General features: G+C 36.3%; 1 protein-coding gene across 1 annotated transcript in view; it reads left to right on the top strand.

The window, feature by feature from the left end:
• KDM6A (lysine demethylase 6A) overlaps window positions 1-24,180 on the top strand; it is a 183,099-nt gene extending 158,919 nt beyond the window's left edge. The window contains 5 exon segments of the mRNA XM_037512496.2: window positions 1,678-1,865; window positions 2,665-2,806; window positions 20,173-20,299; window positions 21,774-21,944; window positions 23,306-24,180. Coding sequence (XP_037368393.1) covers window positions 1,678-1,865; window positions 2,665-2,806; window positions 20,173-20,299; window positions 21,774-21,944; window positions 23,306-23,335 — 658 coding nt within the window. The 3' untranslated portion in view covers window positions 23,336-24,180.
• The last annotated feature ends 1,832 nt before the right edge of the window (window positions 24,181-26,012 follow it).

Here is a 26,012-nt window from a genome sequence, read left to right as displayed (position 1 = left end):
AAGGACAAAAATAAGACTAAGATTTCTACATCAGAGAGGTTGGTAAACCTTTTCCATAAAGGGTCAGATAATGTATAAGCAGTCATTTATAATATATAAATAAGTGGATATGGTTTTGTTCTCATAAAGAAAAATATCGAAATAGTGAACTGGCCCTTAGGCCATAGTTTGCTGACCCTTGATCTAGACAAAATATTAAATTTAAACTAATGAAAATAATTTCAAGGTTCGCTTTATCATTCCCTTAGCTTAAAATGCAGAAATAAAGTAAAGGCTATTTCTTAAAATCTTAAGAAAAGCATCTTTTCCACTCTGCAGCTTCTTCCTTCTCCAAATGTGAAATCTAAAGTAGTTAAATTTTATAAAATCCTTCCATCATAACTCTATAATTTATCTTAGAGTCATGAAATCAGCCTTAACTTCCTTTCCCTTATCCCTTCCTTCCCTCACATCTTGTCAGCTGTCAAGTCATATTGATGTTATGTCAGATACCTCTTGAATCAAACTGCTTCTCTCTTTATATACAAACATCATGTTAGTTCATCCTCTTTCCCCTGCACTCCTGTAATGGACTCCAAATTATTCTTCCTGATATTCTTTTTTTTTTCTTTTTTTTTTTTTTTAAACTCTTGCTAATTTCCTAATTACTCTTGCCTTGTTCTTCTCTAGTCCTTTCTACTTCATTCAGGAGGAGCAGCCAAAATTCTCTTTCTAAAATAATTCTGATCTTGTCACTTTTCTACTTAAACCACACCCCCTCTCCCCCTAGTGGCTTCCCATTGCCCTTGGCTAAAGTCCTAAATCTCTAACATGGCATTTAAATTCTCACAGAATTCTTGTCATTGCTGCCTTTTCAACTGTATCCTACTCCACTTTTTCCTGTGTTCACTATCTGTAACAAAACTGCTTTCTCTAATTTCTTAAACAAGCTTTTATAAAGTTCTGTCAGGAAAGGTTGCTATGTAGTTATAAAAATATTTCATATAACATATGATGAAGTAGAATAAGTAGCAGCCATAGTTTAATGTAAAATGTAAGTTATGTGATCTGTAGATGTTTCCAAAGTATGTTGGTGGTGGTGGCAGTGATGGTGGCTATTTGCATGTTTGTATTGTTCATTTTTGACAGTTATTTTCAACTGCATAATTTTAGTCAACCAATCATCAAACGCTACAGAGATACATTTTCCACCCCCTTTCCTGCTTAGGATTTCAAACAGCAGTAGAGATCATTTCTGTTTTCTACTTTTCTCAGAAATTAAAGTTCCTAGTTGTTATATCTGCCATAGTGTTCCTGTTTATGGATTTAAATGACTTGAAATGAACTCCACATTCCATTTACCTTCTAGAGATTTCTAAGTACTCCAGGGAGAAGGATTCAGTCAAAATAGCCTGAAATGAAAAGTTAATGTATATAAGCATTACTTAAAAGTAGCTTTGGATTTCATTTGGATCTTTGAAAAATCAACTTTAGGTAGTAATACTAATCTTTGCATATGTCATCTAATACTAAACTGTAATTTCACTCACATTATATAAAACACTTCTTATTGCACAAGCAATTAAGTTTCAATGCAATGAATGAGCATATTTTTAAAACCTTTTAACAGTGTCTGCCAATTTTATAAATAGTTTATTAAAGTACTTGATCCATTTGCATTATTTTTTCTTATTTCAGAAATAATTTGAATTTCCTAATGGGCTCTTGGTGGCCCAACCTTGAAGATCTTTATGAAGCAAATGTTCCAGTGTATAGGTTTATTCAGCGACCTGGAGACTTGGTCTGGATAAATGCAGGCACTGTTCATTGGGTTCAGGCTATTGGCTGGTGCAACAACATTGCTTGGAATGTTGGTCCACTTACAGGTATTTTAAAGAATATGCTTAAAAAAGAAGTTTAATTTATAAAAGATTATATCTTATAGGTCTATTCTTTTTTCTTTTTTTGTAATATAACTCACTAAAATTAGAAGAGTGTCTCCGTGAATGGAATTTTTATTTGTAGTACAGGACATTAAATTCAAATTAACAGCTGGAAATCCAAGACAATAGATCTCAGCAAATAATAAATGTATGTCTTTATATACAAGAAAGATATACTTACTAATCATTTTTAGAGTGCTTCGTTTTGTAATGGAAACCCCTATGGGAGAAAACAAAGTAGAGTGGTTACTCATTCCTTCAGATTTTTCTCTTGCCTAGTATATTATATGACTAGCCCTGTTATGTTAAAATCTTTTTGAATTATGCCTGCCTTTAGGCAGTAGATGTTTAAAATTAAGAAATATGGTCTTTGGAGCCAGAATGAACTGGATTAGGACCAGATCCTGGCTCTTGCAACTTTGGGCAAGTTTTATGACCTCTCTGGGCCTCAACTTCTTTATTTGTATAACAGAGATAATAATAATAAGATGGTGGTGAAAATTAAATAAGATAATATATAAAAAATAGGTTAGCACAGTGCCTGGCACATAGTTCTAGTACGCACTCTTGACATGATAACTACTATTTTTGATTGCCATGATTATAAAAAAATGAGAAAAATATTCTTGTGATATTCTCAGATTTTCACAGTTGGTATTGATGATCTCCCAAGAGGGTGATAATGGTTATCTTCATATTTTTGGTACTTTGGGTTACTTTATAACTGTTTTTTTTTTCCTAGCCTGCCAGTATAAATTGGCAGTGGAACGGTACGAATGGAACAAATTGCAAAGTGTGAAGTCAATAGTACCCATGGTTCATCTTTCCTGGAATATGGCACGAAATATCAAGGTCTCAGATCCAAAGCTTTTTGAAATGATTAAGTAAGTGCTTTCTAAAACTGCTGTAGTCCCTCTCTTTTTGGGGAATGTTAACTATTCAATACTTTTCCCCCCTTAGAATTAGGTTGACATCAAAACAAAATGATCCAGATGTCTAGCAAAGCATAGTACAGAATCCATATATTAAAAGTAATTTTCCCTTTCAAATAGTCAGTACACCATGGTACAAAGAGGAACAGAGCTACACATGGTTCTACTCTGGTAGATTCACAAACCTGTGCTTCCCCAGTACCCTCTGAAACACCTGATTCCTAGGAAAAACTTTAGTTATAATATTGAAAGACTGCGTTTAGTGTTCAAGGCAAAGAATGGCATCAAAAAATAATTGCTGGTATGGAGAAATTAGCATTTAATAAAGGATTTTGGCATAAATGTTAATTTTTACTTGTTTTAATTAAATCATTCATCTTATAATTGTCTTTTAGTTGCTTTTAACACCTAATAGGAATAATTTGAATACATTTATCCTAGCAAGCTTCTTATTTATTGTCACAGTTTCTATCCTAATTTGTAAGTCTGTTTAGAAGTAATATTTTCAGGCAGTGCTATAAGCAGTATTTATATAAACTGTGTATTTTATCACTTCTATCCCCATCTCCAAAAGGTGGGGAATTCTGATCAATGAAATATGGGAAATGATGGCTTAAATAAAGTTCCACAAGTCCTTCATTATTTTATTTTTATAGACTGTAAGTGTTGATGTGTTTTGTGAATGAAGGGAAGGGGCTTATAATGTTTTGTATTTCCCAGACATTTATTTGACCAATATCTTATAAAGAATTGATCTCCAAAGTTCATTTTGGAATATGCTGTTTTATATTCACTGATAAAATAAGTTTGTCTTTGTTAAAATAGCACTTACATATTTCTCTGACAACTGTATTAGTGTGGTCAGCATGTGTTTTCAAAACACTGTCTTATGAAAATAATTCTATCTTGCTAAAACGATTTAAACATAAATCCAAAATTTTATTCAAACAAAAATTGTGCTGTCAAGGATAGTACCTATCCTATGGTACAGTCATTTATTATCAGTTGCAATTTTTTCTCTAATTCTAAGCAGAAGTGGTTAACAAAGACCAAATCATAGCAAGTAATGGGCAATATAAAATTTCTTTAAAAGTTGGATCTTAGTTATCATACTCTATATAAATATAATTGGTAGTTGGGGTGTGAGAGAGATGTTGTCTATCCATTTATCCTATTCTATATCAGAATGGTACTTTTCTCTGGATAGCAAGTTTAGGGTTACTTTTGGAGGGAAAATTATCTAAAGTCACTGAAGGTGTGTTTAGTATGTTGGAGATAGGCATAAGCTAGAGGCTAATGAAGATCATCTTGAAGGTAAAGGGATGGGTACAGCATAGTTATCATTTACATAATAGCTATGCAGAATGAAAGTAACTCCTTTTCGAAGGACTAGAATTTTATAATTGGAAACACTTTTAAAGATCATTTAGTACAAACTTTACATGTACTACAATAATCCCTTCTTATAGCATCTATAATTTGTAGTCATCTGGAAACTTTTTGAACGTATTCATTACCTCACGCATGAAAGTTCTTAGAAATTTACCTAAAACTACCTGTCATTGGGATTCAGTTCCCTAAATATATTTGGAATTTATGTAGAATAAATCCTATTCAACAGGTGTTTCAGAACCAGTTCTGTGCCACAAACAGTGTTGTAGGTACTGATGATAGCAGTGTATAAGTTAAATTCTGGTGGAGCAAGAGACATCCAGACAGAAAAGTTATTGATACATCCAGACAAATAAGATAACATAGAATAGTATTTGGATTGGGAGGTAGGGAATACTGCTTTTTCTGAAGTAATCAGGGAAGGTGTCTAAAAAGATGAGTTTTATATTTAGACTTGAATAATGGAGATGCAGTCAACCATGTGAAGATCTAGACATAGAACATTTCAGGCCCCAGGGACAAGTAACTGTTAAATTGGGAACAAATTTTGTATGTTTTAGTATGAAAGGACCAGTGTGACTATAGCACAATGAGAGAAAGAGTGGTAGCAGTAAACTCAATGAAATGAATAGGAATCAGATTATACATGGACTGTTACAACATAATAAGAAGTCTGTATTAATTCTGGATATTACAGAACACTGTTAGAGGACATTAAGCAGAAGGTTAGGTTCTGAATTAAACTTTTTGTGTATGTGTGATTTTTTTTCTCCCCCCTTATATTGAGGTAACAGTTTACAGCACTGTGTAGACTTCAGGTGTACAGTTTTTCACCTCAGCAGCTGAATATTTCAAATCACACCCTGATTTAAACTTGAAGAAAATTAATCTGGTTGCTTGGTGGAAAATGGATTTCAAGGGATAAGTTTTGCAGATCGCAACAAAATAGACTGCCCTGGACAGACATTTACTCATGGGGTGGTTGGGTAGGGATTGAACTAGGGCTGAGGTGGAGCTAAAAGCTCACAAGACTTGCTCATAGGTTGGGTGGTGAGGTAACAGGGAAAAAGGAGCCATGGCACAATCACTGTCATATTTTGTTCTTCCTTCCTGGTTTTCATTAATTCAGACATCTCTCCTCGATACTATATTTTCAACCCCCCTATCAAACCTCACCCCCCTGCCATCATCATCTTCCACTTTATCATTGTCCCTCTTAATATTTAAAATGTTGAACATTGACACTGCAGTATCTGTGTTATAAAGTTGTTTTGTGTTGATTTGTAGCCATACAAATATTTTTCCATTTAAAATTACTAGTTCCTCATACCTACTCACATATATTTTTAAACCTACATGCACTTAAATGCTTATCTGTACTCCATTTTTACCCTGAACTACTAAATCTCCAATCATTTTGAGTCTTGATTGTATTCGTCACTATAATAAAAATTCTGCTCCCAACTTGAGTCTTCATGAGATGTGATTCGCAATTTCTTTTTGTCATCATGTTGACTGAAAATGTGAACCTCTCTAGACTTTGCTTTGTATAAGCTTCCTTTTAAAAATAGTCATTCAGCCTCTGTTTCATTTAATGGGTATTTTCTGACCTTATAGAAAGCTCCGGATAGGCACTAATAGAAGGGGTTATGTGTGTAAGTGCACATATGCTTACATTGTAGTATAGGTTCTGCCATGAAGTAAAAGTTAATGCATATAAATAAATAGAAAAAAATACAATGAGAGATTCACTAGATTTTTCCTAGCCCTGTGGGATCACAGAAGTCTGTATTCTGGGGAGGTAGGTATTTTATGTATAGACGGGGAAAGGAGAAAGGAGTAGAACCTGAAGCCAGCTAAAGACCAAACTCTTGCACCACCAGAAAGATAACCTCAATTCATCTATAAACTATTAGTATGTGTGTGTGTGTGTATATATATATATATATATATATATACACACACACATACCATGTGTCCTTCATTCAGTCTAACACAAAATACATTTGTGTCTCATGAGAGAATAAATCCTTTTCTTCAGTTGAACACTAGGCAGAGTAGTTGACTTATGTGGAGAGGCCCTGTTTTACTAACCACTAAAATCATACCATACTCAGAGTAATACACTGCTTACACTGTGAAAGACTCAGAGGAACTCAGACTGTCTGGGGGAACAGCAAATGCATATTCACTACAGTACACTCATTCTCTCCCCAACACCTCCTGCCTATGCCCTTCTTCCTGACTTCCTTCCCTATTGTGTATTTGTATGAGATTTAAAGTAAATATGGTAGAACTTTGCTGTCTGTATGTTGAAAGTAGTTGGTGATACATTCTGGCTTGAGTACAATGTATATGATGAGTAGTAAAATAAGATGTAGTTGTAAAAGTTCTTAGTTGGCAGATAATGTATTATGTGCTAAATTTATTCTATTAGAGAGATTGTGATGGGTTTTCATCTAATAGGATCTAATTTGGGTTTCATAAAGATCATTCTAGCAGTTAAATAGCATAAATTTCTGGGTGATAAGAGAAACGAGTGAGTCAAAGATACTTTGGGTTCTAGATGGTTTAGTAATAATGCTAGTTCATTATTTGAATTTGGTACTGAGCGAAGCACTCAGCAAAGTGCTTCTCAGACTGTATCTCAGTTAAAGGTCTCAGCCTCCCAAGGTTACCCATTTTGAAGCAGGGGCAAGTTTGAGGAGCCAGTAAAATAATTGGATAGTGCTGTTTAGCAGAAGCTAATCAGAACTTGAGAGAGCTGAATGAGTAGGCTAGTCTTCTACATAGCTGTTTGTGATTTACCTTGAGAGAAAGAAAAGGGGGAGAATTGGGGACAAAATTTGAAGGAATACTTCTAATTGAGAAAAACAAAGAGGCAAACTAAATATGGTTCAGAAGAGAGCATGGAAAATGTATTGTTACAAAATAGGGGTTTTTTTCTACAAGCTCAGTTCTCGTGTAAAATTACATTTACATCATTGTTTTGGTCTTCGAATCTAGTATCCTGCCAACAAAGAAAGTGGTATTGGTTTGTTCTGACTTGTGAGCTATACCAAATCTGATTAAGTGATTCTTCTTGCCATTCCTTCCCACTGCTTTGACTCATTTTCTTCATCTCTTGTTCACTCCACTGACCAAAGAAATTTGGCTTTCCATCTTATGTGTGCTCATCAGTTTTTTTACTGAAGTCATCAGCAACCAACTAGTCTAAATAAACAAAAGCACAAATACAGACTTTCTTTAAAATCCCCATTTCTCTCACTGCTGTCTTTAGATGTGTACTTGAATTTTGCACTTATGACCACTCTGTTTCCTATTTTAAGCCATTTAATATGACTTTCAAATGTTAAACCTGACCCCTTTTATGCTCCTGTATCTATAGTAAAACATCTACTTAGTATACATTGAGCAAATTGTTGACTGTTTTAAAAGAAAAAAAAATCAGCTTAGACATAAGAAATAGAATGTTGAGATATGCAAAGATACTTCTTTTCCTTAACTTTCCCCCTAAATTGTTAATTATTTTTAGCTCTTAAATACAGTGCATCTACTATGTGACTTTTACAGCTTCATGGTGAAGTAGTAAATCTGCCCAACCAAAAAGCATGTAAGCAAAATTTACCTTGTGCCTTCCCATCTTCTTACTGAGCTCTATCCATTTCTTTTTATTATTTTATATTTAATAATTATTATGAACTGAGTTGATCTCAGATATTGTGATAGGTGTTAGAAGGGTGTGATCACTTCTCAGGCTGCTTAATATAAGTGGGGAAATGATCAAACGTTCATTATCATGATCTTTGCTCTAATGATGGAGATACTGGTGTAAAGAATGGGGAGTGAGGAGGAGCACAGCGGAACACACTTCTGAAAAAAGGGAAAAATATTGGAAATGCTTCACAGAAGTAGTACTGCAGCTCCATTGTCCATTATCCTAACCCCTTAAGTCAAATATGTTTGATACTCATAATTCTTTGGATTTAGAAAGGTACTACAGTGCATAGATAATGTATTTTACCCTCCCAGCAGGGTCTGTGACAGTATCCTGAAATCAGACACATTAATATTTCTGCAATAAAACAGTAGTCACTGGGATAAGCTAAGTGAAAACTATAAAAAGCCCTGGGTCAATTTTCAGCACCAAATGAGTTTATGCAAAGTGTATGAAAAATACACTTTCATAAAAGATTATGAACCTTTGCACTGAGTGACTTAATAATGGGAAATGATGTTATCTGCTGTTGTCACCTACTAATTTCTCATTATCATTTTGGAAATGAATTGCCAGTATTTTAAATAAGTCAGCATCACTTTATTTTTTCTTTGCAATATCAAGTTCAAGTCTTTTAGAGCCCTGTAATTTCCTAATGCCTTTTATTTAAGTAAGTGGTTTAGTAAATCTCATCCAACTTCTATAACCTAGCTATTTTGTTAAAATAAAGTAATCTGCATATTTCCAAATACCTCCTACATTGGCATGAGTCAAAAGAAAGTTCGTTATCATGATTATGTCGTTCATTTCATAATGCAGTGAACTTCACTTGGAAAGTTCACAGCCTGACTTCTTTGGAAAACTTTAGTGGAAACTCGGTGCATAACTTTTTTTTTTTTTTTTTTTTAATAGAGGCATGTTTTATTTATTTATTTATTCGTTTGTTCGTTTTTGTTTGTGCATGCACTGGGTACAGTCAGAAGTGCGGGAGGGTGAGAGAATTCACCAGAGCCAGAGCGGGGAGCAGAGCAGGCAGAAGGACCGAAGTACACTGCTGAGGGGAGCAGCGGGCCGCAGGAGAGGTCTGCACGCCATGTGATGTGGGATCCTCCTCCGGTGGCCTGGGAGCAGCCGGGGATCGAACCGGCGCCGCAGAGGCCGTGAGCAGCTTTGCAACCCAGCGCTCAACCGCTGCGCCACCGGGGAGGCCCTTTTTTTTTTTTTTTTTTTTTTTTTTTAAGATTTATTTATTTACACAAGAACTGGGGTACAGGCCAGAGGCGCGGGAGGGTGAGAGAATTCACCAGAGACAGTGGGGAGCAGAACAGGCAGACAGATCGAAAGCACTGCTGACAAGAGCAGCGGGTGAGACAGTAGAGGTCTGCCGCCCCATGTGTGGCCCGGAATCGAACCCGCGCTGCAGAAGCTGCGGACAGCTGCACTCAACCCGCTGTACCACCGGGGAGGCCCATAACTTTCTTAAACTGTTTAAATGAACACCTACCCCATATATTGGAAGCAAACTTTTTTCTGTTTTAGACCAAACTTTTAAGGGTCCTCAGATTTAAGTTCTACAGTTCTACTTGTTCCTTCATATTATTATCTTGTGTAGATTTAAACTTCTGATGTTAAAAATTCCAGGTAGATTTAGTGTTGGTAATAGTGACTAATGAGAAGTCTTTAGAAATTTTAATCTTTGAAATAATCAAATCTGAATTTTAGATAACTTGGCAACAAGATAAAGCATAAAATGGAGGGCAGAGGATTTAGAGGCATACATTAGAAGGTTTTTACTGTTTTGATAGGAGAAGCAAAAGGTAGAGAATAAAATAAAGTATACTTGGTGAATGGGTGGTGGAGGTGAGAGGGGAATCTGTGTTGCTGGGGCTTTGGCCTGGACTAAGCAGTTGGACATTTTTTGTGTCTGTTGATTAAACTAGGGTTAGAAGAAAAGAAAGGAGGTAGGAATAGGGAGTGATGTTTATTAGCTTAACTGGCTTTAGACATCAGAATTTGAATTCCTTCTGTGATGTTTAAGTGGGAATCTTAAGAAACCAGATGGATATCTGATTCTATTGCATAGAAAAAGAATCTTACATCCCTTGTTTGTAGGTAACAGACAATCCCTCCAAGGCATTAACTGTGAGTTTTCTGAACCATTAGCTATTTTTAAAGTAAAGCAGTACCCACACAAAGAAATGAGTGAAGGAAACTGTTAACATACTACTACTGATGTTTTTTATTTTGAAATTTTTATTTTATTTTTTAAAAAGATTTTTATTTATCTATGCATTCAAGAGCTGGAATGCAAGTCAGAGATGCAGGAGGTGAAAGGATTCACCAGAGACAGAGTGGGGAGCAGAACAGGCAGATCCACTGAAATACACTGCTGAGGGGAGCAGTGGGCGAGATAGGAGAGGTCTGCTGCGCCATGTGGTCATCACCTTCCTGGCTGGGGATTGAACTTGTGCTTCAGAGGCTGCGCATAGCTTCATAGTGCAACCCCTTGTGCCACCAGGGAGGTCCATTTTTAAATTTTTAAATCTACAAAAAATTAAAGGAATTGTACAGTGAATAACTATATATTCTCATGTAGAGTCATCAAAGAAATTTTTGCCACATTTACTTAGCAGTCTTAGTATACACATACATACACACACATACATCTTTTGGCTGAGCCATATGAAAAGTAATTCACAACATGACATGTCACATAAATCAACTTGCATCTCTTAAAACTAAGGATATTCTCACATAATCACAGTACAATTTACCATACATAAGAAATGTGAAATTCCACAGTAATCAGCTATGTATAATCTACATTTAAATTTCCCCAAGAGCCTCCCTGGTGGCGCAAGGGATTAAGCACCTCTCTATGAAGCAATCTGCAGCACAAGTTCACTCCTCAGCTGGCCAGGGAGCAACCCACATGACAAAGCAGACCTCTCCTGTCTCACCCGCTGCTCCCCTCAGCAGTGTATTTCAGTCTGCCTGTTCTGTTCCCCACTCTGTTGCTGATGAATCCTCCCACCCCCCATGCCCTGCATCTCTGGGCTGTACCCCAGCTCTTGTATGCATAAAAAAATAAATAACTTGTTAAAAAAAAATTTCCCCAAGAATCCCAAAATGGGTTTCTTTAGTTAGCTGTTACTCTCTTTATATTACCACCCCTAATGCAGATTGAATCAGTGTTGACATTGAATTCAGTGTGTAGTCATTGTGTCTTTAGTCTCTAATCTGTGAGAACTTTCTCCTGTTACTTTTTTTCTGAAGAAGCCAGACCTTTGTGTTGTAGAGTTCTACATTCTGAATTTGTTTTGCCATAATTTCGAGGCAGGAGAGAGTTATACATTCTTGAAAATCCTTGGTTATTTTGGTAAACTCCTGTCCCACCCCAGTATAAACTACATCATAAATACTTTGATTAGTGGGTCCTGAGTGAAAGAAATTTTGCTAAATGAGTACTTTAAAACATAAAATTGGAGCTGTAGAGGTTATTGCTGCTATTATCTGTCTACATCATAGTATAATATACAGGTCTTTTTACCTTTTGTTCTTAATTTTAAATAGTTGATTGAGAGTTAAGAGAAACCCTCATTCTTTGCAAATTCATGATTGCATTTTCAGATATTTAAGATACATTGCTTTGGTCTACAATTTTTCCCTGTGTAGTACTAAGACTCTCTTACTTCACTTTCACAAGACTCATATATCCATTATGTTTTAACATTGAGCTATTCCTTTTAATAGATCCCTTGAAAGGAATTAAATGATAGCGCAGCAAGTGAACTCTGGAGACTGTTGCTACTAATTAGATTTCCTTGTAGATAGCAGGCTTTTGGAATAAATAAAGATTCTTTTAGATGTAGTTGAGTGGTTTAATCTCAATGGTAGATAAGGCCAACGCCAACAGATATGCCCCTATAAATTGTTGCAATCACATTGGACTATTAGGAAGTAAATGTAATAATAATGTTTCTGATACATTAGAAACTTTTGGTTTCTTCATTACTTTGTGAGTTCCATTTAAATCACCACGATAAGTACATGAGAACATTTTTAAATGTCTGTCAGAAGCAAAATGCCAAAGAGCCCATTTTCCTCCGAAAAGTTCAGTATTATGAAGTCTCAGATTTAGGATTATATTAGATAGTACACTAAGCAGTAGAAAGTTAATTTTCAAAAAACACATTCTCTTGTATGCTGCCTCTTAATCTTCCAGATAAGTACATATTCTATAAGTACAACATATAAGCCAGAAGTTGAAAATAAATTTTCTAAATCTTAACAGTACTAAGTCCATTGAAATGCTCTTCCCACAGTCTTAATTTCTTTTCATAGAATTTTTTCATTCTTTTGACCATCTTTGAAAGCACTGTTGTTATATTTCAGTTTTTAAATGTGCCATCTTGTATGTACAAATTAATGCTTTCTCTGTGTCTTACGTGTATTTATGATCATCATGTGTTTGTCATTTACCTTTTCTTTTCTAATTGTTGTATGTCTTGGAGTTGTGCTATCTAATAATCCCAGTGAGGTACTACAGGTAGGGTAGCACTATGTTTGGAGTCCAGCCTGCCTTCACATCTTGGCTTCTTCATTTACTGGCTAGCAGAGGCCATGGGTGAAGTATTAAACCTATTAGTCATTGGTTCCTTCTCTGAAAAATGGGAATGGTAATTGTCTCTTTCTAATACAACTTTTATGGGTTCAGTATGGATTTTAGCATAACACTAAGTAAATAGTAGCTCTTGATAATTATTATTGATATTAACTGAAGAAACCTCAGTCATCATCTTTTGTTTGTTTTTTTTTTTAGTGTAGTGTTTATCAACTGCAGGCAATCTTGCCTCTCCCTGCTCTTTTCCCGGGGGACATATGGCAGTGTTAAGACTTGAGTGGGAGGGGTGCTACTAGTATTTTTTGGGTAGTGACCATGGTTACTGCTAAAAATTCTCCATTGCACAAGATAGCTGCACTCCCTCCCCCCAAAAATAACAATAGTGCTAAAGTTGAAAAATCCTGACATAATAGAATATAGACTAAACAATATAAATTTGTTGTGTATTCTTTGCATTATAACTCTTGAACTTTCATTGGCACTCATTATATATTCTTTCAAATAAAACAATAACTTCAATTTAGTAATTATGTCATTTATTTTACCATGCTTTAATAATTTTGGCATGTTGAATTAAAATATTGATCACTAACTGCCATGCACTAATCCAAAAATGATGTATATTACATAATCCTCCTAATAGCAATTAGGTATTCTATTTTCACAGCTGAGGAAACTGAGGGGCAGAGTATGAGATGTATGTGTGCATTTAAACCCAGGCGATTTAGCTTTAGAATCTTTGCTCTTACCTAAAGTGTTCTCTCTGTGGTTTCATGGCAATTTGTGAAGTTGATATTGAAATATATTGTTACAAATTTTAGGCATTATTTCCAAATTTGTCATTTATGAAGAGGCTTGCATTGGTTTTTACTTGTCTGATCATATGAATCACCTGGAAGTCTTACTAAATTGATTTCTAGGCTCTCTTCCTACCAAGTAAATTCAAAACTCTGTGGGAAGAACCTTGAAATCTCTTTCAAGTGGCCTACATGAATCCTATGATTGGGCAAATTAGGGAAGCGCTAGATTATATTAGGTCTGTGTTAGAACTATTTTTTTCTTCTCCTTTTTCTTTCTCACATATTACAGATTATTACCTTATTTACATAATATCTACTTTATCACAAGCACAGAGGTTTTGGATATAAATTAAACTGTTAAGTATTAACTCCCCTTTCCCTTTGATTTCTTTTTTTTTTTTAATAGAGGCATGTTTTTTATTTGTTTGTTTGTTTGTTTGTTTATACAAGCACTGGGTACAGTCAGAAGCGCTGGAGGGTGAGAGAATTCACCAGAGCCAGAGCGGGGAGCAGAGCAGGCAGAAGGACCGAAGTACACTGCTGAGGGGGGCAGTGGGCGGCAGGAGAGGTCTGCGCGCCATGTGGGACCCTCCTCCGGTGGCCGGGGAGCAGCTGGGGATCTCGAACCGGCGCCGCAGAGGCTGCAGGCAACTTCGCAACCCAGCGCTCAACCGCTGCGCCACCGGGGAGGCCCCCTTTCCCTTTGATTTCTATTTTTAAATGGATAAATGTGGTATCCTGTAACTCTTTGGTCATAGCCAGTAGGCCTGATAATTGAACAAGAGGGTATAGCTATTAAGGCCAGTCCATACTGGCCTTACTATAGGTCCTATTGCTGTCGTCTAGGCAAGTCTAATACACTGTTGGGTTGACTGTACAATACTTTGTGATAACATTGAGCAAACAAAATCTTAAAATTTTATAAAACTGCATTGTCATGCTTAACATCCTTGCTTTCGTGCTTTTCTGTCCAAGAATTTAAAATTCTTGAGATACTCATTGTATCATTGACTGAGACCTTGATTTTCAGCCATGTGGTTGGTTTAAATGAAACTGTTAGATGTCTTATTGACATATAATTACTGTTGTCCTAGGGGAACACTATCCTGGAGTGATCGGTAACAGGTGTGTTTTTGAGGGCTTGTGTGTTTCTTCACTTTTCTTTCCTGCATGTCTCTTTTGGTGAGAGAAGATTGGGCAGGGCAAAGCACCTTTTTGTATATTTTAATTTGTATACCATATACTTTTTAGTGGCTGAGATTATTACCATAGGGTTTTAGCAGTGCTTTGTCCAGACTGTAGGGGAGCATAAAATCTGCTACCCCCCAAAAATGCCTTTTTGGCAGGAGGTCTCTTTCATGGGAGGGTCTCTGAAGGCTGGGTGGAGGTTGTACTTTTATAAAAGATGTGCATAAAGGAGAAGCTCTCTCTGGCTTCTCCATTATTATTCCTGGAAGCCCTAATCTCCTAATCATACTGTGCCTTTCAGGTAACCTCCCTAACTGAGTTTCCATTCTCTCCTCTCCTCCCTCCACCTCCCCCAAGCTCCCTGTCTTAACTAAGCTGCTTAAGATAGTATCTGAAGCTACCTGGGCAAGTTAGTCATGTTGGGTTCTCCCATGCATACAGGAAGTATACAGGTTATAATTAAACTTCTTTTTTTTTTACTTAAAAAAAAAAAAGGGGGTGCCTTGTCAAGTTACCCATGCTTCATCTGTCTCCTCACTGATACTTGGGAACTTACTTGGAAATTTAGTCAAATAGTCACACCTCTGTGAAGGGGAAGTGCCCCTTTCTCTGCCTTCACTTAATAATTCTGTAACCTTGGACTACAGGTCCCAGTATGCCATGAACCACACTTCCTGAATGGGGAGCTGCTGGCAACTAGTGGGGTGGAGTTAAGCAACCATGCTTCATATATATCAGAACAAATCCATGCTCGGGTTCTTGTTTCTCCAGCTTTGGCTTGTACCCACAGAGAACTTGGGGAGACATGGAAGGACAATGGCAGCCATTATCTTGATTTGTACTTTGATTTTGCATTTTCTTTTTCCCCTTTTGTCCCAGCTTTCTGGGACCTTTCTTTCCCCACTATTGCTGTTCCCTGACAGAAGGTGCCTCAGGTACCTTAGACTTTTGGGGGTTTTTTGTTTTTGTTTTTGTTTTTTTAATTTATTTATTTTTAATAGAGGCATGTTTTGTTTATTTATTTGTTTGTTTGTTTGTTTGTTTTGTTTATACATGCACTGGGTACAGTCAGAAGCGCGGGAGGTGAGAGAATTCACCAGAGCTAGAGTTGGGAGCAGAACAGGCAGAAGGACCGAAGTACACTGCTGAGGGGGGCAGCGGGTGGCAGGACAGGTCTGCGCGCCATGTGGGACCCTCCTCCGGTGGCCGGGGAGCAGCCGGGGATCGAACTGGCACTGCAGAGGCCGCAGGCAGCTTCGCAACCCAGCGCTCAACCGCTGCGCCACCGGGGAGGCCCGCCTTAGACTTTTGTGACAAGCTTTCTGGGTCTCAGCAGTCCAGGCAGACTCTGTTTAGCTAGGCATTTGCCCATTAGGTACTTCTCAAAGTTTCATTAGGACTATCCTTTCTTTTCTTCTTTTTCTATGCACACTAATTCTATTAAAGATCTTCCATACCTGGGGCTTCCGCAGTGGCGCAGCGTGTTGAGCACAGTGCTCTGAAGCTGTCCACAGCTTCTGCAGTGTGGGTTCGATTCCCGGCTGGCCAGGGAGATTCCCACATGGCGTGGCAGACCGCTCCTGTCGCGCCTGCTGCTCCCCTCAGCAGTGTATTTTGGTCATCTGTCTGTTCTGCTCCCTGCTCTGTCTCTGGTGAATCCTCTCACCCTCCCATGCCTCTGGCCCTGTACCCCAGCTCTTGTATAAAAATAAATAAATCTTTTTTAAAAAAGAAGATATTCCATACCAATAGTGTTTCGTTGTGACAAATGGCAGAATTCTTTTATACTATATAACCTTTAATAGTTTTTGGTCCCTGATACCCTTCAGTGGCATGCTAACACAGTTACTCCCAGAATATCAGAGTAATCCTCATTGTTTTTCTTCAACAAAATATCATCATGACTTCATTCCTATTATTCACTCTGCCCCAGAAACCTCATCCCAAGTTTAAAATCTTGTAAGAACAGTTCTTTGCTAACCTAAGTAACCTCCAGCTATCTTTGTTTATGGCATTCTTTCCTGGCTCGAAGGTGCTTTCTTACCACCTCTCCTTCCTGCTCACAGCTAAATGGATGGCTTCTTTACAAAAACCTACATGATTTCTGCTTTCCCTCACCCGAAGGTGAACTCTCCCTCCCTTAGCATCTATGGCACACTATATTTTTTATCTTTGACCCTAATGTGTTGATTTAGAAATATAATATGCATAATCACCATGTTATAGTCTTCAGTTTTCTTATTCTAATCTCTCAAGTATATTTTCATTTCTATCCCCTCTTGTGAAGTATTTCTCTATAAAATTCATTCCCTCCAGGTTTCATCTTTGTGGATGAGTCTTGGGCTGGGTTAGAGATTCTGCCATCTAACCTTAAATACACCAAGCCCTCAGTTAACCTCTTCATGGATTTTTCTCCAAGTCAGAAATGTCTTTAACATTCTCTGCCTTTTTGTGTAGTGCTTCATCCAAACACCTAAAACCAGGACTTGAGTTCTAGAACCAGACTGATTCTTAAAAATCAAAGAATTCCCTGCTTCTTTAGCTCCTAAAATAATTTCTGATCCTGTTCCTGAAATTCCTTTATTAAAAATAGCATCTTCCATTGTCTACATTTTAATACTTTTTGCTAGTGACTTTTTCTGTTTTAAACAGATTGAATTCTTAATTGCTGTAAATTTATTAAAATTCAGCAAAGCTAAAATGAAGAGGAAATAACAACCCTGATTTTGACTTTTACTTTTTAGCTCTTCAATGCACTCAAACACTGTCCCATAAAAGCAGGGTCTGGGGTAAATAAAAGCTGAATAGATTACTGTTAAGTCAAATCTGTGCCTAAATCTCTTAACTTATATTTTTCTGTACCCTTTAGTTGTCCCAGGTCCTTTCTTTAGGACTGCTCATTGCTATGGACTCTAGAAAAACCCGTGTCTCTAAATTCTCTTTCCATTCCAACTGCTACCTTTTTGAAAATGGGAAGGAACAATACATATCAGTGCTGAGGGGGGAAAAAACATAAGAGCAAGGGGGAAAGCCACAATTCTGTTATACATTGTCAGATCAGATTAATAGTGCTTGCAGTTTTCTAAGATTCTAATGGCTTACACAGTAAAAGTTCTGGAGCTATAATTTCAGAAGCAGAATACTCTGGCTTAGTAGTATTGACTTGTACCCCTATCTCTAATCCTTTATTGTTTGCAGGAAAGTAGATACTGCCTTTTCAAGATGAAACTACCAAACTAAGCATAAATTAATAACTATAACCGCTAGTGTAGTCAGTGGCATTGGAGAATGAAGGAGTAGCATAAAACTGCATGTGTTTGGAGTAGGAGGAAAAAAATTGAGCGCCAAGACTCTCATCTTCAAAAGAGAACAGGGAGAGTGAATAAGGAGACAGAAAGAGAGGCCAGAAAGAGGAGGGTATGGTGTAAGATAGGGGATACATCAGATTTTCTATCTTTACAAATCCTTAACCCGACCATATAAAAATAGCTTTAATGATACCAGACAAATGTAGCTTTTCTAAGCCATAGTTTCCTCATTTGTTACATGGAAATAATAGTGCCTCCTGCACAGGGTGGTTTAAGAGGCCTGATGGCGTAGTATATGTGAAGTACCTAATACCCTGTCACCTGTCTGGTTCTTATTGGTTTTTTGTTTATATAATTTTATTGTTTTATCATTTTTGTTTGTTTACCCCCATGGGAACGTAGTGGAGCCTGCAAATTTTCCACAGTTATCTCAGAGTTTTAGGTATTTTTTTTACTGTTAAGGAAACATTTTGAAGCCCTGTTTGCAAAATTTGTTCAGTAAGATCAGAGGTGAATTGTATGAAACATGCAGAGAAATGTGGGAATAGCAAGTACTGCTTAAGAGCTCCTGGCTTAGTCTGAATTATATTTTCTCTCTCTTTGCCATGATGGCCATGATCTAAATTTTTACTTACTGCCTCCCATGACACACCTTCACACACACCCCTTCACACACAGACACCTCATAGCTTTCCTAGCTTTGACTTGTAGCCATAGTCTAAAGCTTTAGTTGTTTCTAAATAAGTTGAATACAAAAGAATTGCTGAAGCCAAATTGAGAAATTCTTTAAATAAGATACTTAAAGAGTTTGCTTTACAACTGTAAAGTTCATATTGTTGTATATCTGTTAGAAAAGTTAACAAATTTTACGTCTATTTTTAGTCAGTTTTTTACCATGGCTTGATAGACATGAGGTCTGATAAGTAGCAATACTTTAACCTAGTAACTTATAAAATAGTAAGGACATACAAATTAAGAGTAATTAAATATGCTGTTACTGAAGTGTTGACTGTTTAACAACTTTATCAAATATTTATGGCGCATCCGCTGTATGCCAGGCACTGCCCTAGAGAGTGAGTAGACAGCATGAATAAAATAGACAAGACCATTGCTTTCAAACAACATTTAGTTGCTAAACCCATTTCTTTTTTCTTTAGGGTATTTTCATTGTCTATGAATTTTTGAACTGAAAGTGCATTAGAGATCATCTAGTCCATCTTCTCTGTTCAAATCGAGAACCTGAGCCACTAAGAGTGACAGGAGAGTAAGCGAGTTTACAAGACAATTCCAAGTAATTATAAGTTATAGGAAAAGCAGCACAAATTGTGAGAATTCACTGTATTGTTAGTTAGCATCATAAGTATGAGTTTATTTTTTTTCTTTAGATTTATTTTATTTATTTATACAAGCACTGGGTACAGTCAGAAGCGCGGGAGGGTGAGAGAATTTACCAGAGCCAGAACGGAGAGCAGAGCAGGCAGAAGGACCGAAGTACACGGCTGAGGGGAGCAGCGGGTGGCAGGAGAGGTCTGAGCGCCATGAGGGACTCTCCTCCGGTGGCCGGGGAGCAGCCGGGGATTGAACCAGCGCTCAACCGCTGCGCCACCCTGGAGGCCCTAAGTATGAGTTTAGAAAGATAAGTTTATAATAAATGTTCAGTTGTGTTATTATAAATGAAAGATTATCCTTTATCTCCTTCAAGTTAAAATCAAGGAATTAAGTCTTTTTTTTTTTTCCCTTAGTGCAACAGTGAAAACAACTTTGTGTTCTGTGGTGGCTAAACCCATAAATGGTTTTCTGCTTATAGATTGAAAAGTTTCTAAAGCAGCTATACAGATAATGTTGTTAATGAGTGTCTAGGCAATGTTGGGAGAAGTAATGTGCTTTCTTGCTTTACTAGAATCATAGCAGTTCAGATCTGAAATTAGACCCTTTATTGCAGGGATGAGGAAATTGACTCCCAAAGAGGTTAATTGACTTGCCCAAATAAGAGCCAAAGATAACACCTTATATTTAAACAAGGAGTCAGATTTTATATATTAAGATCATTATATTTTGATACTTACATACCAATTCTCAACTTTAAGTGATCTGATAATTGTCACTGTCAGACCTGCTGAGGATTGGCCCTGTTTTTTAAATCTGAGAACATCTGAGAAATTGAAAAAAATGATGAAGTCACCAGCATTAGACCCAGGTCTTACGACGTTATTTCTCTGTAATCTCTTTGATGCTGAAAATACTTAATATTCAGTTGCTAGTCACAAATAATTTTTCCCCCATAATAGGTATTGTCTTCTGAGAACTCTGAAGCAATGTCAGACATTGAGGGAAGCTCTCATTGCTGCAGGAAAAGAGATTATATGGCATGGACGGACAAAAGAAGAACCAGCACATTACTGTAGCATCTGTGAGGTAAGTAATTGCTCTTATCCACAGTTGTTTTATTAAACCTCTTACCTCTCCATATTTGGTTTCTTTCCAGTTTTTTTTTTTTTAATACACTTCTATGTTGTAATACATTTTACTGAAATTGACATTGTATCAAATCTTACTTTCTTGTTCCTTGGTTATCATATTAAAATTTAATCTGATGATGACTTTTTCGCTAACTATGAATTAAAGTATTACAGGATCATGTATCTTGTAGATAGTCAACATCATAATCATCAAGAAATTTAGTTGAATTTTTAAACCGGATATAGTTAAGTATGGCTCTAGCCAGATCAATGTTGACTCCTCTCTAATGCAATTCAGAGTACCTTGATCAATCTTCTGTGACTATTTTAATGTTGTATTACTTGGCCAACGTGAATCATAGGAGATTGGATAGATTCTTGTTACGTGTATTTTACCTCAGAAAAATCAGTGTATCAGTTTTCCAGTATTGGAGAATGACTCCGATCCTGCAATGGTATTCCTTCCTTTTTCTGCCTGATCCTCAGCAACTCATCAATCTTTCTGTATAAGATTGAGATAATTCTAAAATCATGGGATTCTCATTAATATATAAAATATATACACTCATGGAACTTTTTGTTTGCATTCATGCTCCTTAACATGAGACTTAGAGCTAACATGCTCTCACTGGCTGTCACTTACCTGTCAGTTTCCTCATCTGAAAACTGATTAACTTATATTCCTTCAAGTATGTATTGAGATTTGGCTAAGAAATACACTCTGGTCTTCATCTTTGAGTTCAGTCTGTGGGGGAAGACATAGGGCCCTATGATGACTATCAGAAAGACCTAGAAGGAAAATAATGATCTCTAACATCTGAGTGCATTTTAAATGTTTTGGATTTAAAACAAAAAATGGACTGGCCTTTATCAAACTTTTGAATTAGACTTTTGTTAGTGGTTGTAATTGAGTATGTTATTCCCTTAGATAATTCCCCTAAATATATGTTACTACCCGTATCTTTGGGTTTGGTGCGAAATAAACCTGGTCCATTAAAGATCCTCAAACACAGGCCTCCCTGGTGGCTCAGTGGTGAAGCTGCCTGCAGCCTCTGCAGTGCCAATTTGATCCCCGGCGGCTGGGCGAGGGTCCCACATGGCGCGCAGACCTCTCCTGCCGCCCACTGCTCCCCTCAGCAGTGTACTTCGTCAGTCTGCCTGTTCTGCTCTCCGCTCTGGCTCTGGTGAATTTTCTCACCCTCCCGTGCTTCTGACTGTACCCCAGTGCTTGCATAAATAAATAAATAAATAAATTTAAAAAAAAATAAAAAAGATCCTCAAACACAATTACGTCTTTCATAGTACCTGTTCTTAACCAGCGATCATAATCCCATATAAAGTAGAATTTTGTGATTATATTAAAGCAAAATAAGTCATAATAAATAAATACCACTGTCTATATTGAATGCTCTTTCTCTTGTATAAAATAGGTAGAGGTTTTTGATCTGCTTTTTGTCACTAATGAGAGCAATTCTCGAAAGACCTATGTGGTGCATTGCCAAGATTGTGCACGAAAAACAAGTGGAAACCTGGAAAATTTTGTGGTGCTAGAACAGTACAAAATGGAGGACCTGATGCAAGTCTATGACCAATTTACATTAGTAAGTGAAATCAACATGTGAGTACATGGTTAGTTGGATAGGGAAGCAGCAGTGTTTGTTCTGCCACCTGATAATTAGGAGGTAATGGTATATTTAAATTTTCCTTTGGCTTGTTAGATAGCACATGAGGAAATAGTCTTAACACCACCTCCACCCTCCTTTCCCAAGTATTTATTCCTATGAAATTACCATAGTTCTTTGCTTTTCTTGCGTGAGATCATTCTAAATAATGTCACAATAATTACATTTTGTGCTGTGGAACACTCATATCCTTTATGTCATTTGATCTCAGTTGAGGAAATATTTGTGTACATAGGTTATTGGTATCCACAAAATGAATCAGCAAGTATGCTTTTAAATATACTGCTTTTAAAGCTAATTGTATTTATTTAAAATTTTGTCCTGGCCAGAAATATTAACCGCATGGGAATATTTCATGGAGCTTAACTTCCTGGTATATTATATAACTTTATGAAATTCAAGTATACTTATGAATTGCACAGTTTTTAATTTTAAACAGCAGATGCTTGGGAGGAAGCATCTTACTCTAGCACATCAGCAGTTTTATAAATAGAACAGACATAATTTATGATTTGTTGATTTCCTCTCATACTTTTATATATGTGATCAGAAACTGAATTTTTGAAATTTTGCTCCTAATATTTTGACTTAGTTTTCACAATTAAGAAAATTATAATGCAGTATGCTTTAAAAAAAATAGTGTATATTATGTAGTTGAACTAGGTTCTGAAGCAAGTCCCACATTAAATTGTAGTTGATATATTTTCCACAAGCCTTTTTTTAATTTAAGCAATCTGAAAAAATGGTCAGCTTAATAATGTTCGGGGCGGGGGGTGTGGGGGTGTGGGGGTGTGTTTTTCTCTGAAGGAGGGATGTTGCTTATAATTGCATGACCTTATTTTTTTTTTTTTCAGTCTTTCTAAATGAAGTTTCTTTTTAAATTATGTTTATTGCGGTAACGTTGATTTACATCATGTATATGTTTTAGGGGTATAGTTCATACCTCTGTAGATGTCTTACCACACTGTGCCCACCACCAAAGCACCAATAGTCCACTGTAACCCATTGAGCCCCCTCCTCTAAGAATTGTTGATTAATTGGTGAAGTATAGAAAAATGTGAGTGTACTGAACAGGGAAATAGTTTCATATTTTTAGGAAGGCTTCTCGGATATAAGACAGTAAGGACCATTATATACTTTTTTATCATGCAGCAGACTTTTGGACTTTATTGAGAAATGTTATTTCCCCTAACTTCATAAGCTTGCTATGTTTTCAGGCTTGAGCTAGGGAATACTTAACACATGCATATCAAAATAACATATCTTACTTTTATTTTCAGGCTCCTCCATTACCATCTTCCTCATCTTGATATTGTTCCATGGACATTAAATGAGACCTTTTCTGCTATTCAGGAAGTAACCCAGTTCTGCACCACTGATTTTTGTAGCTTATCTCGTAAGGCTGCTGGCTGAAAACTGTGTCTATGCAACCTTCCAAGTGCGGAGTGTCAACCAGCTGGACAGGGGAGAACACTGCTCCTACTCCAGGACTCACAAAGCTGATCAGCTGTACTTCAGAAAAAAAATAATAATTTCCATGTTTTGTATATATCTGACAAAACTGGCAACATCATACAGACTACTACTGACTTGAAGACAACCTCTTTTATATTTCTCTATTTCTGGGCTGATGAATTGGTTTTCATCTATCTTTTCCCCCTTCAGAATTTTCCTTGGAAAAATACTAGCCTAGCTGGTCATTTCTTTGTAAGGTAGTTAGCAATTTTAAGTCTTTCTTTGGTCAAGTTTTTTTTTTAATGTGAAAAGTTAGGTAAGGAACTTTTTTACTGCTTTTATGTTTTTCTGTCTTGTTTTGAAACCATGACGGTTATTAAACTTTTGGTTCCTAAATAAAATGTTAAAAAAATTAACAGCCAAGTCACAAAGATAATGGATTGCACATAGACTAAGGAATAAACTTCAGATTTGTGATTTTTGTTTCTAATCTTGATGTAAATTTACACTATTTATAAATACATATTTATTGCTTGAAAATATTTGTGAATGGAATGCTGTTATTTTTTCCAGATTTACCTGCCATTGAAATTTTAAGGAGTTCTGTAATTTCAAACACTACTCCTATTACATTTTCTATGTGTAAATAAAACTGCTTAGCATTGTACAGAAACTTTTATTAAAATTGTTTAATGTTTAAAGAGTTTTCTATTGTTTGAGTTTTAAAAAAAAGACTTTATGTACAGTGCCCAGTTTTTGTTCATTTTTCAAATCTGATTATATATATTTTATATATACTTATGTATGTATATATAATATATATAGAAATCTGGATATATATGTATAAAGATTTAGAACTTAAATTTTTCTCGTTTTAAGTTTCACATCTATGGTAGATTTTTGAGGTGTCTACTGTAAAGTATTGCTTACAAAAGTATGATTATTTTTAAAGAAATATATATGGTATGTATCTTCAAGACCTAAAATGTCAGACTGGTTTATTGTTAAGTTGCAATTACTGCAATGACAGACCAATAAACAATTGCTGCCAAAATGTAGTTTAATAGTAAAAAACAAATAGTGGTTGAACTTCAGATTTTGAAGAGAATGTTATATGGGCTTGACAAATCTTGTACATCACTTAGTAGCATTTTATATGGTAAAAAAGATCCAGGTCAAGGGCTCTATTTTAGAATGCAAATAAATTAAGAGACTTTTTAAATGGTAGGCAGTTTGAAAATTTCATGCTTTCCTGCTTGCATGACATGATTGGGAGGGGGTGGTCTACAAATTCATTTTATCTCTAATGAGATACAGCAAGCTATATGAACATTAATATATCACTTGTAGTTAGTGACAGCATTTCATTTCATAATTATGGTACCTTGCATTGGGCATATTTTCATTTATTACACTGGTTTTAAGATTTTTTTTTAAGATTTATTTATTTATCTATACAAGCACTGGGTACAGTCAGAAGCACGGGAGGGTGAGAGAATTGGCCAGAGCCAGAGTGGAAAGCAGAACAGGCAGACTGATGAAATACACTGCTGAGGGAAGCAGCTGGCGCGGTAGGAGAGGTCTGTGTGCCATGTGGGACCCTCACCCAGCGGCCAGGGATAGAACCGGTGCTGCAGAGGCTACGGGCAGCTTCCGTGCCCAGCACTCAACTGCTGCGTCACTGGGGGTTGGGGCTGTTAAGATTTTTATTTTTCAGAAAACTTTAGTGAAGAAGCATAAAGAATGCTATAAATGAAGTTCTATATCTAACTAAAGAGAATTGATCATCTCTGAAAGACATCCTGATTGCATTATTCAAGTACTCTTCAGATAGTTTTGGTGTATGTTGTCCTCCTAGAAAGTTTGAAGGTATGTAAGCATGGAGACAGTTAATAATTTGGTAAATACTTAATACCTATTAGCAGCAGCATCTCATTTATAATTTCAGAAGAAAATAATTGCCATTGGTTTACGATACTGTATATGATTTAGAGGTATAAGAGCACACCCTTCAGTACCAACATTTTTGAAAGAACTCAAGACAAACATTCTTGCAAACAAAAACTATAAGCCAGTTCTCCAGAAATACAGATTATAAGAATGCTAAAGCTATGCCTAAATATTAAGTTCTAGTTTATCTTATTGGCACAGTATCTCATTTTCTATGGTTTTATTAAGATAATTTTATGCCCAGATAATATAAGTTGTCTGAACATCTAAGAGTAATTTAGTGGTATTTCAACCCATACATATTTGGAAGATACATGTCAAGAGTAACAGTAGTTCAGGAGCTTCTAGTCTTTGAGTAGAGGGTAGGAGCTAAGAAAACACATCAACATTACTCTCAAGTATAGCCAAATGAACAAAATTTCATGTAGACTGCATTTTGCCAATTTAACATCCTTTATAGTTTACATTTTTCAGATTTCAAGAGAAGTAGAATAATTTTTTTTTCTTTTTTCTCCTTACAGCCGGTTAAAACACACTCATCACAGGTGCCTGAATAATGAAACAAATTTCATTATAATACAT

Source organism: Talpa occidentalis, unplaced genomic scaffold (assembly GCF_014898055.3).
Source record: "Talpa occidentalis isolate TD23 unplaced genomic scaffold, MPIMG_talOcc4v2.1 talOcc4.15, whole genome shotgun sequence".
In the NCBI taxonomy this organism is placed as follows: Eukaryota; Metazoa; Chordata; class Mammalia; order Eulipotyphla; family Talpidae; genus Talpa; species Talpa occidentalis.
Note: the sequence above shows the minus strand (reverse complement) of the source record. Positions and strands in the feature narration are given on the sequence as shown.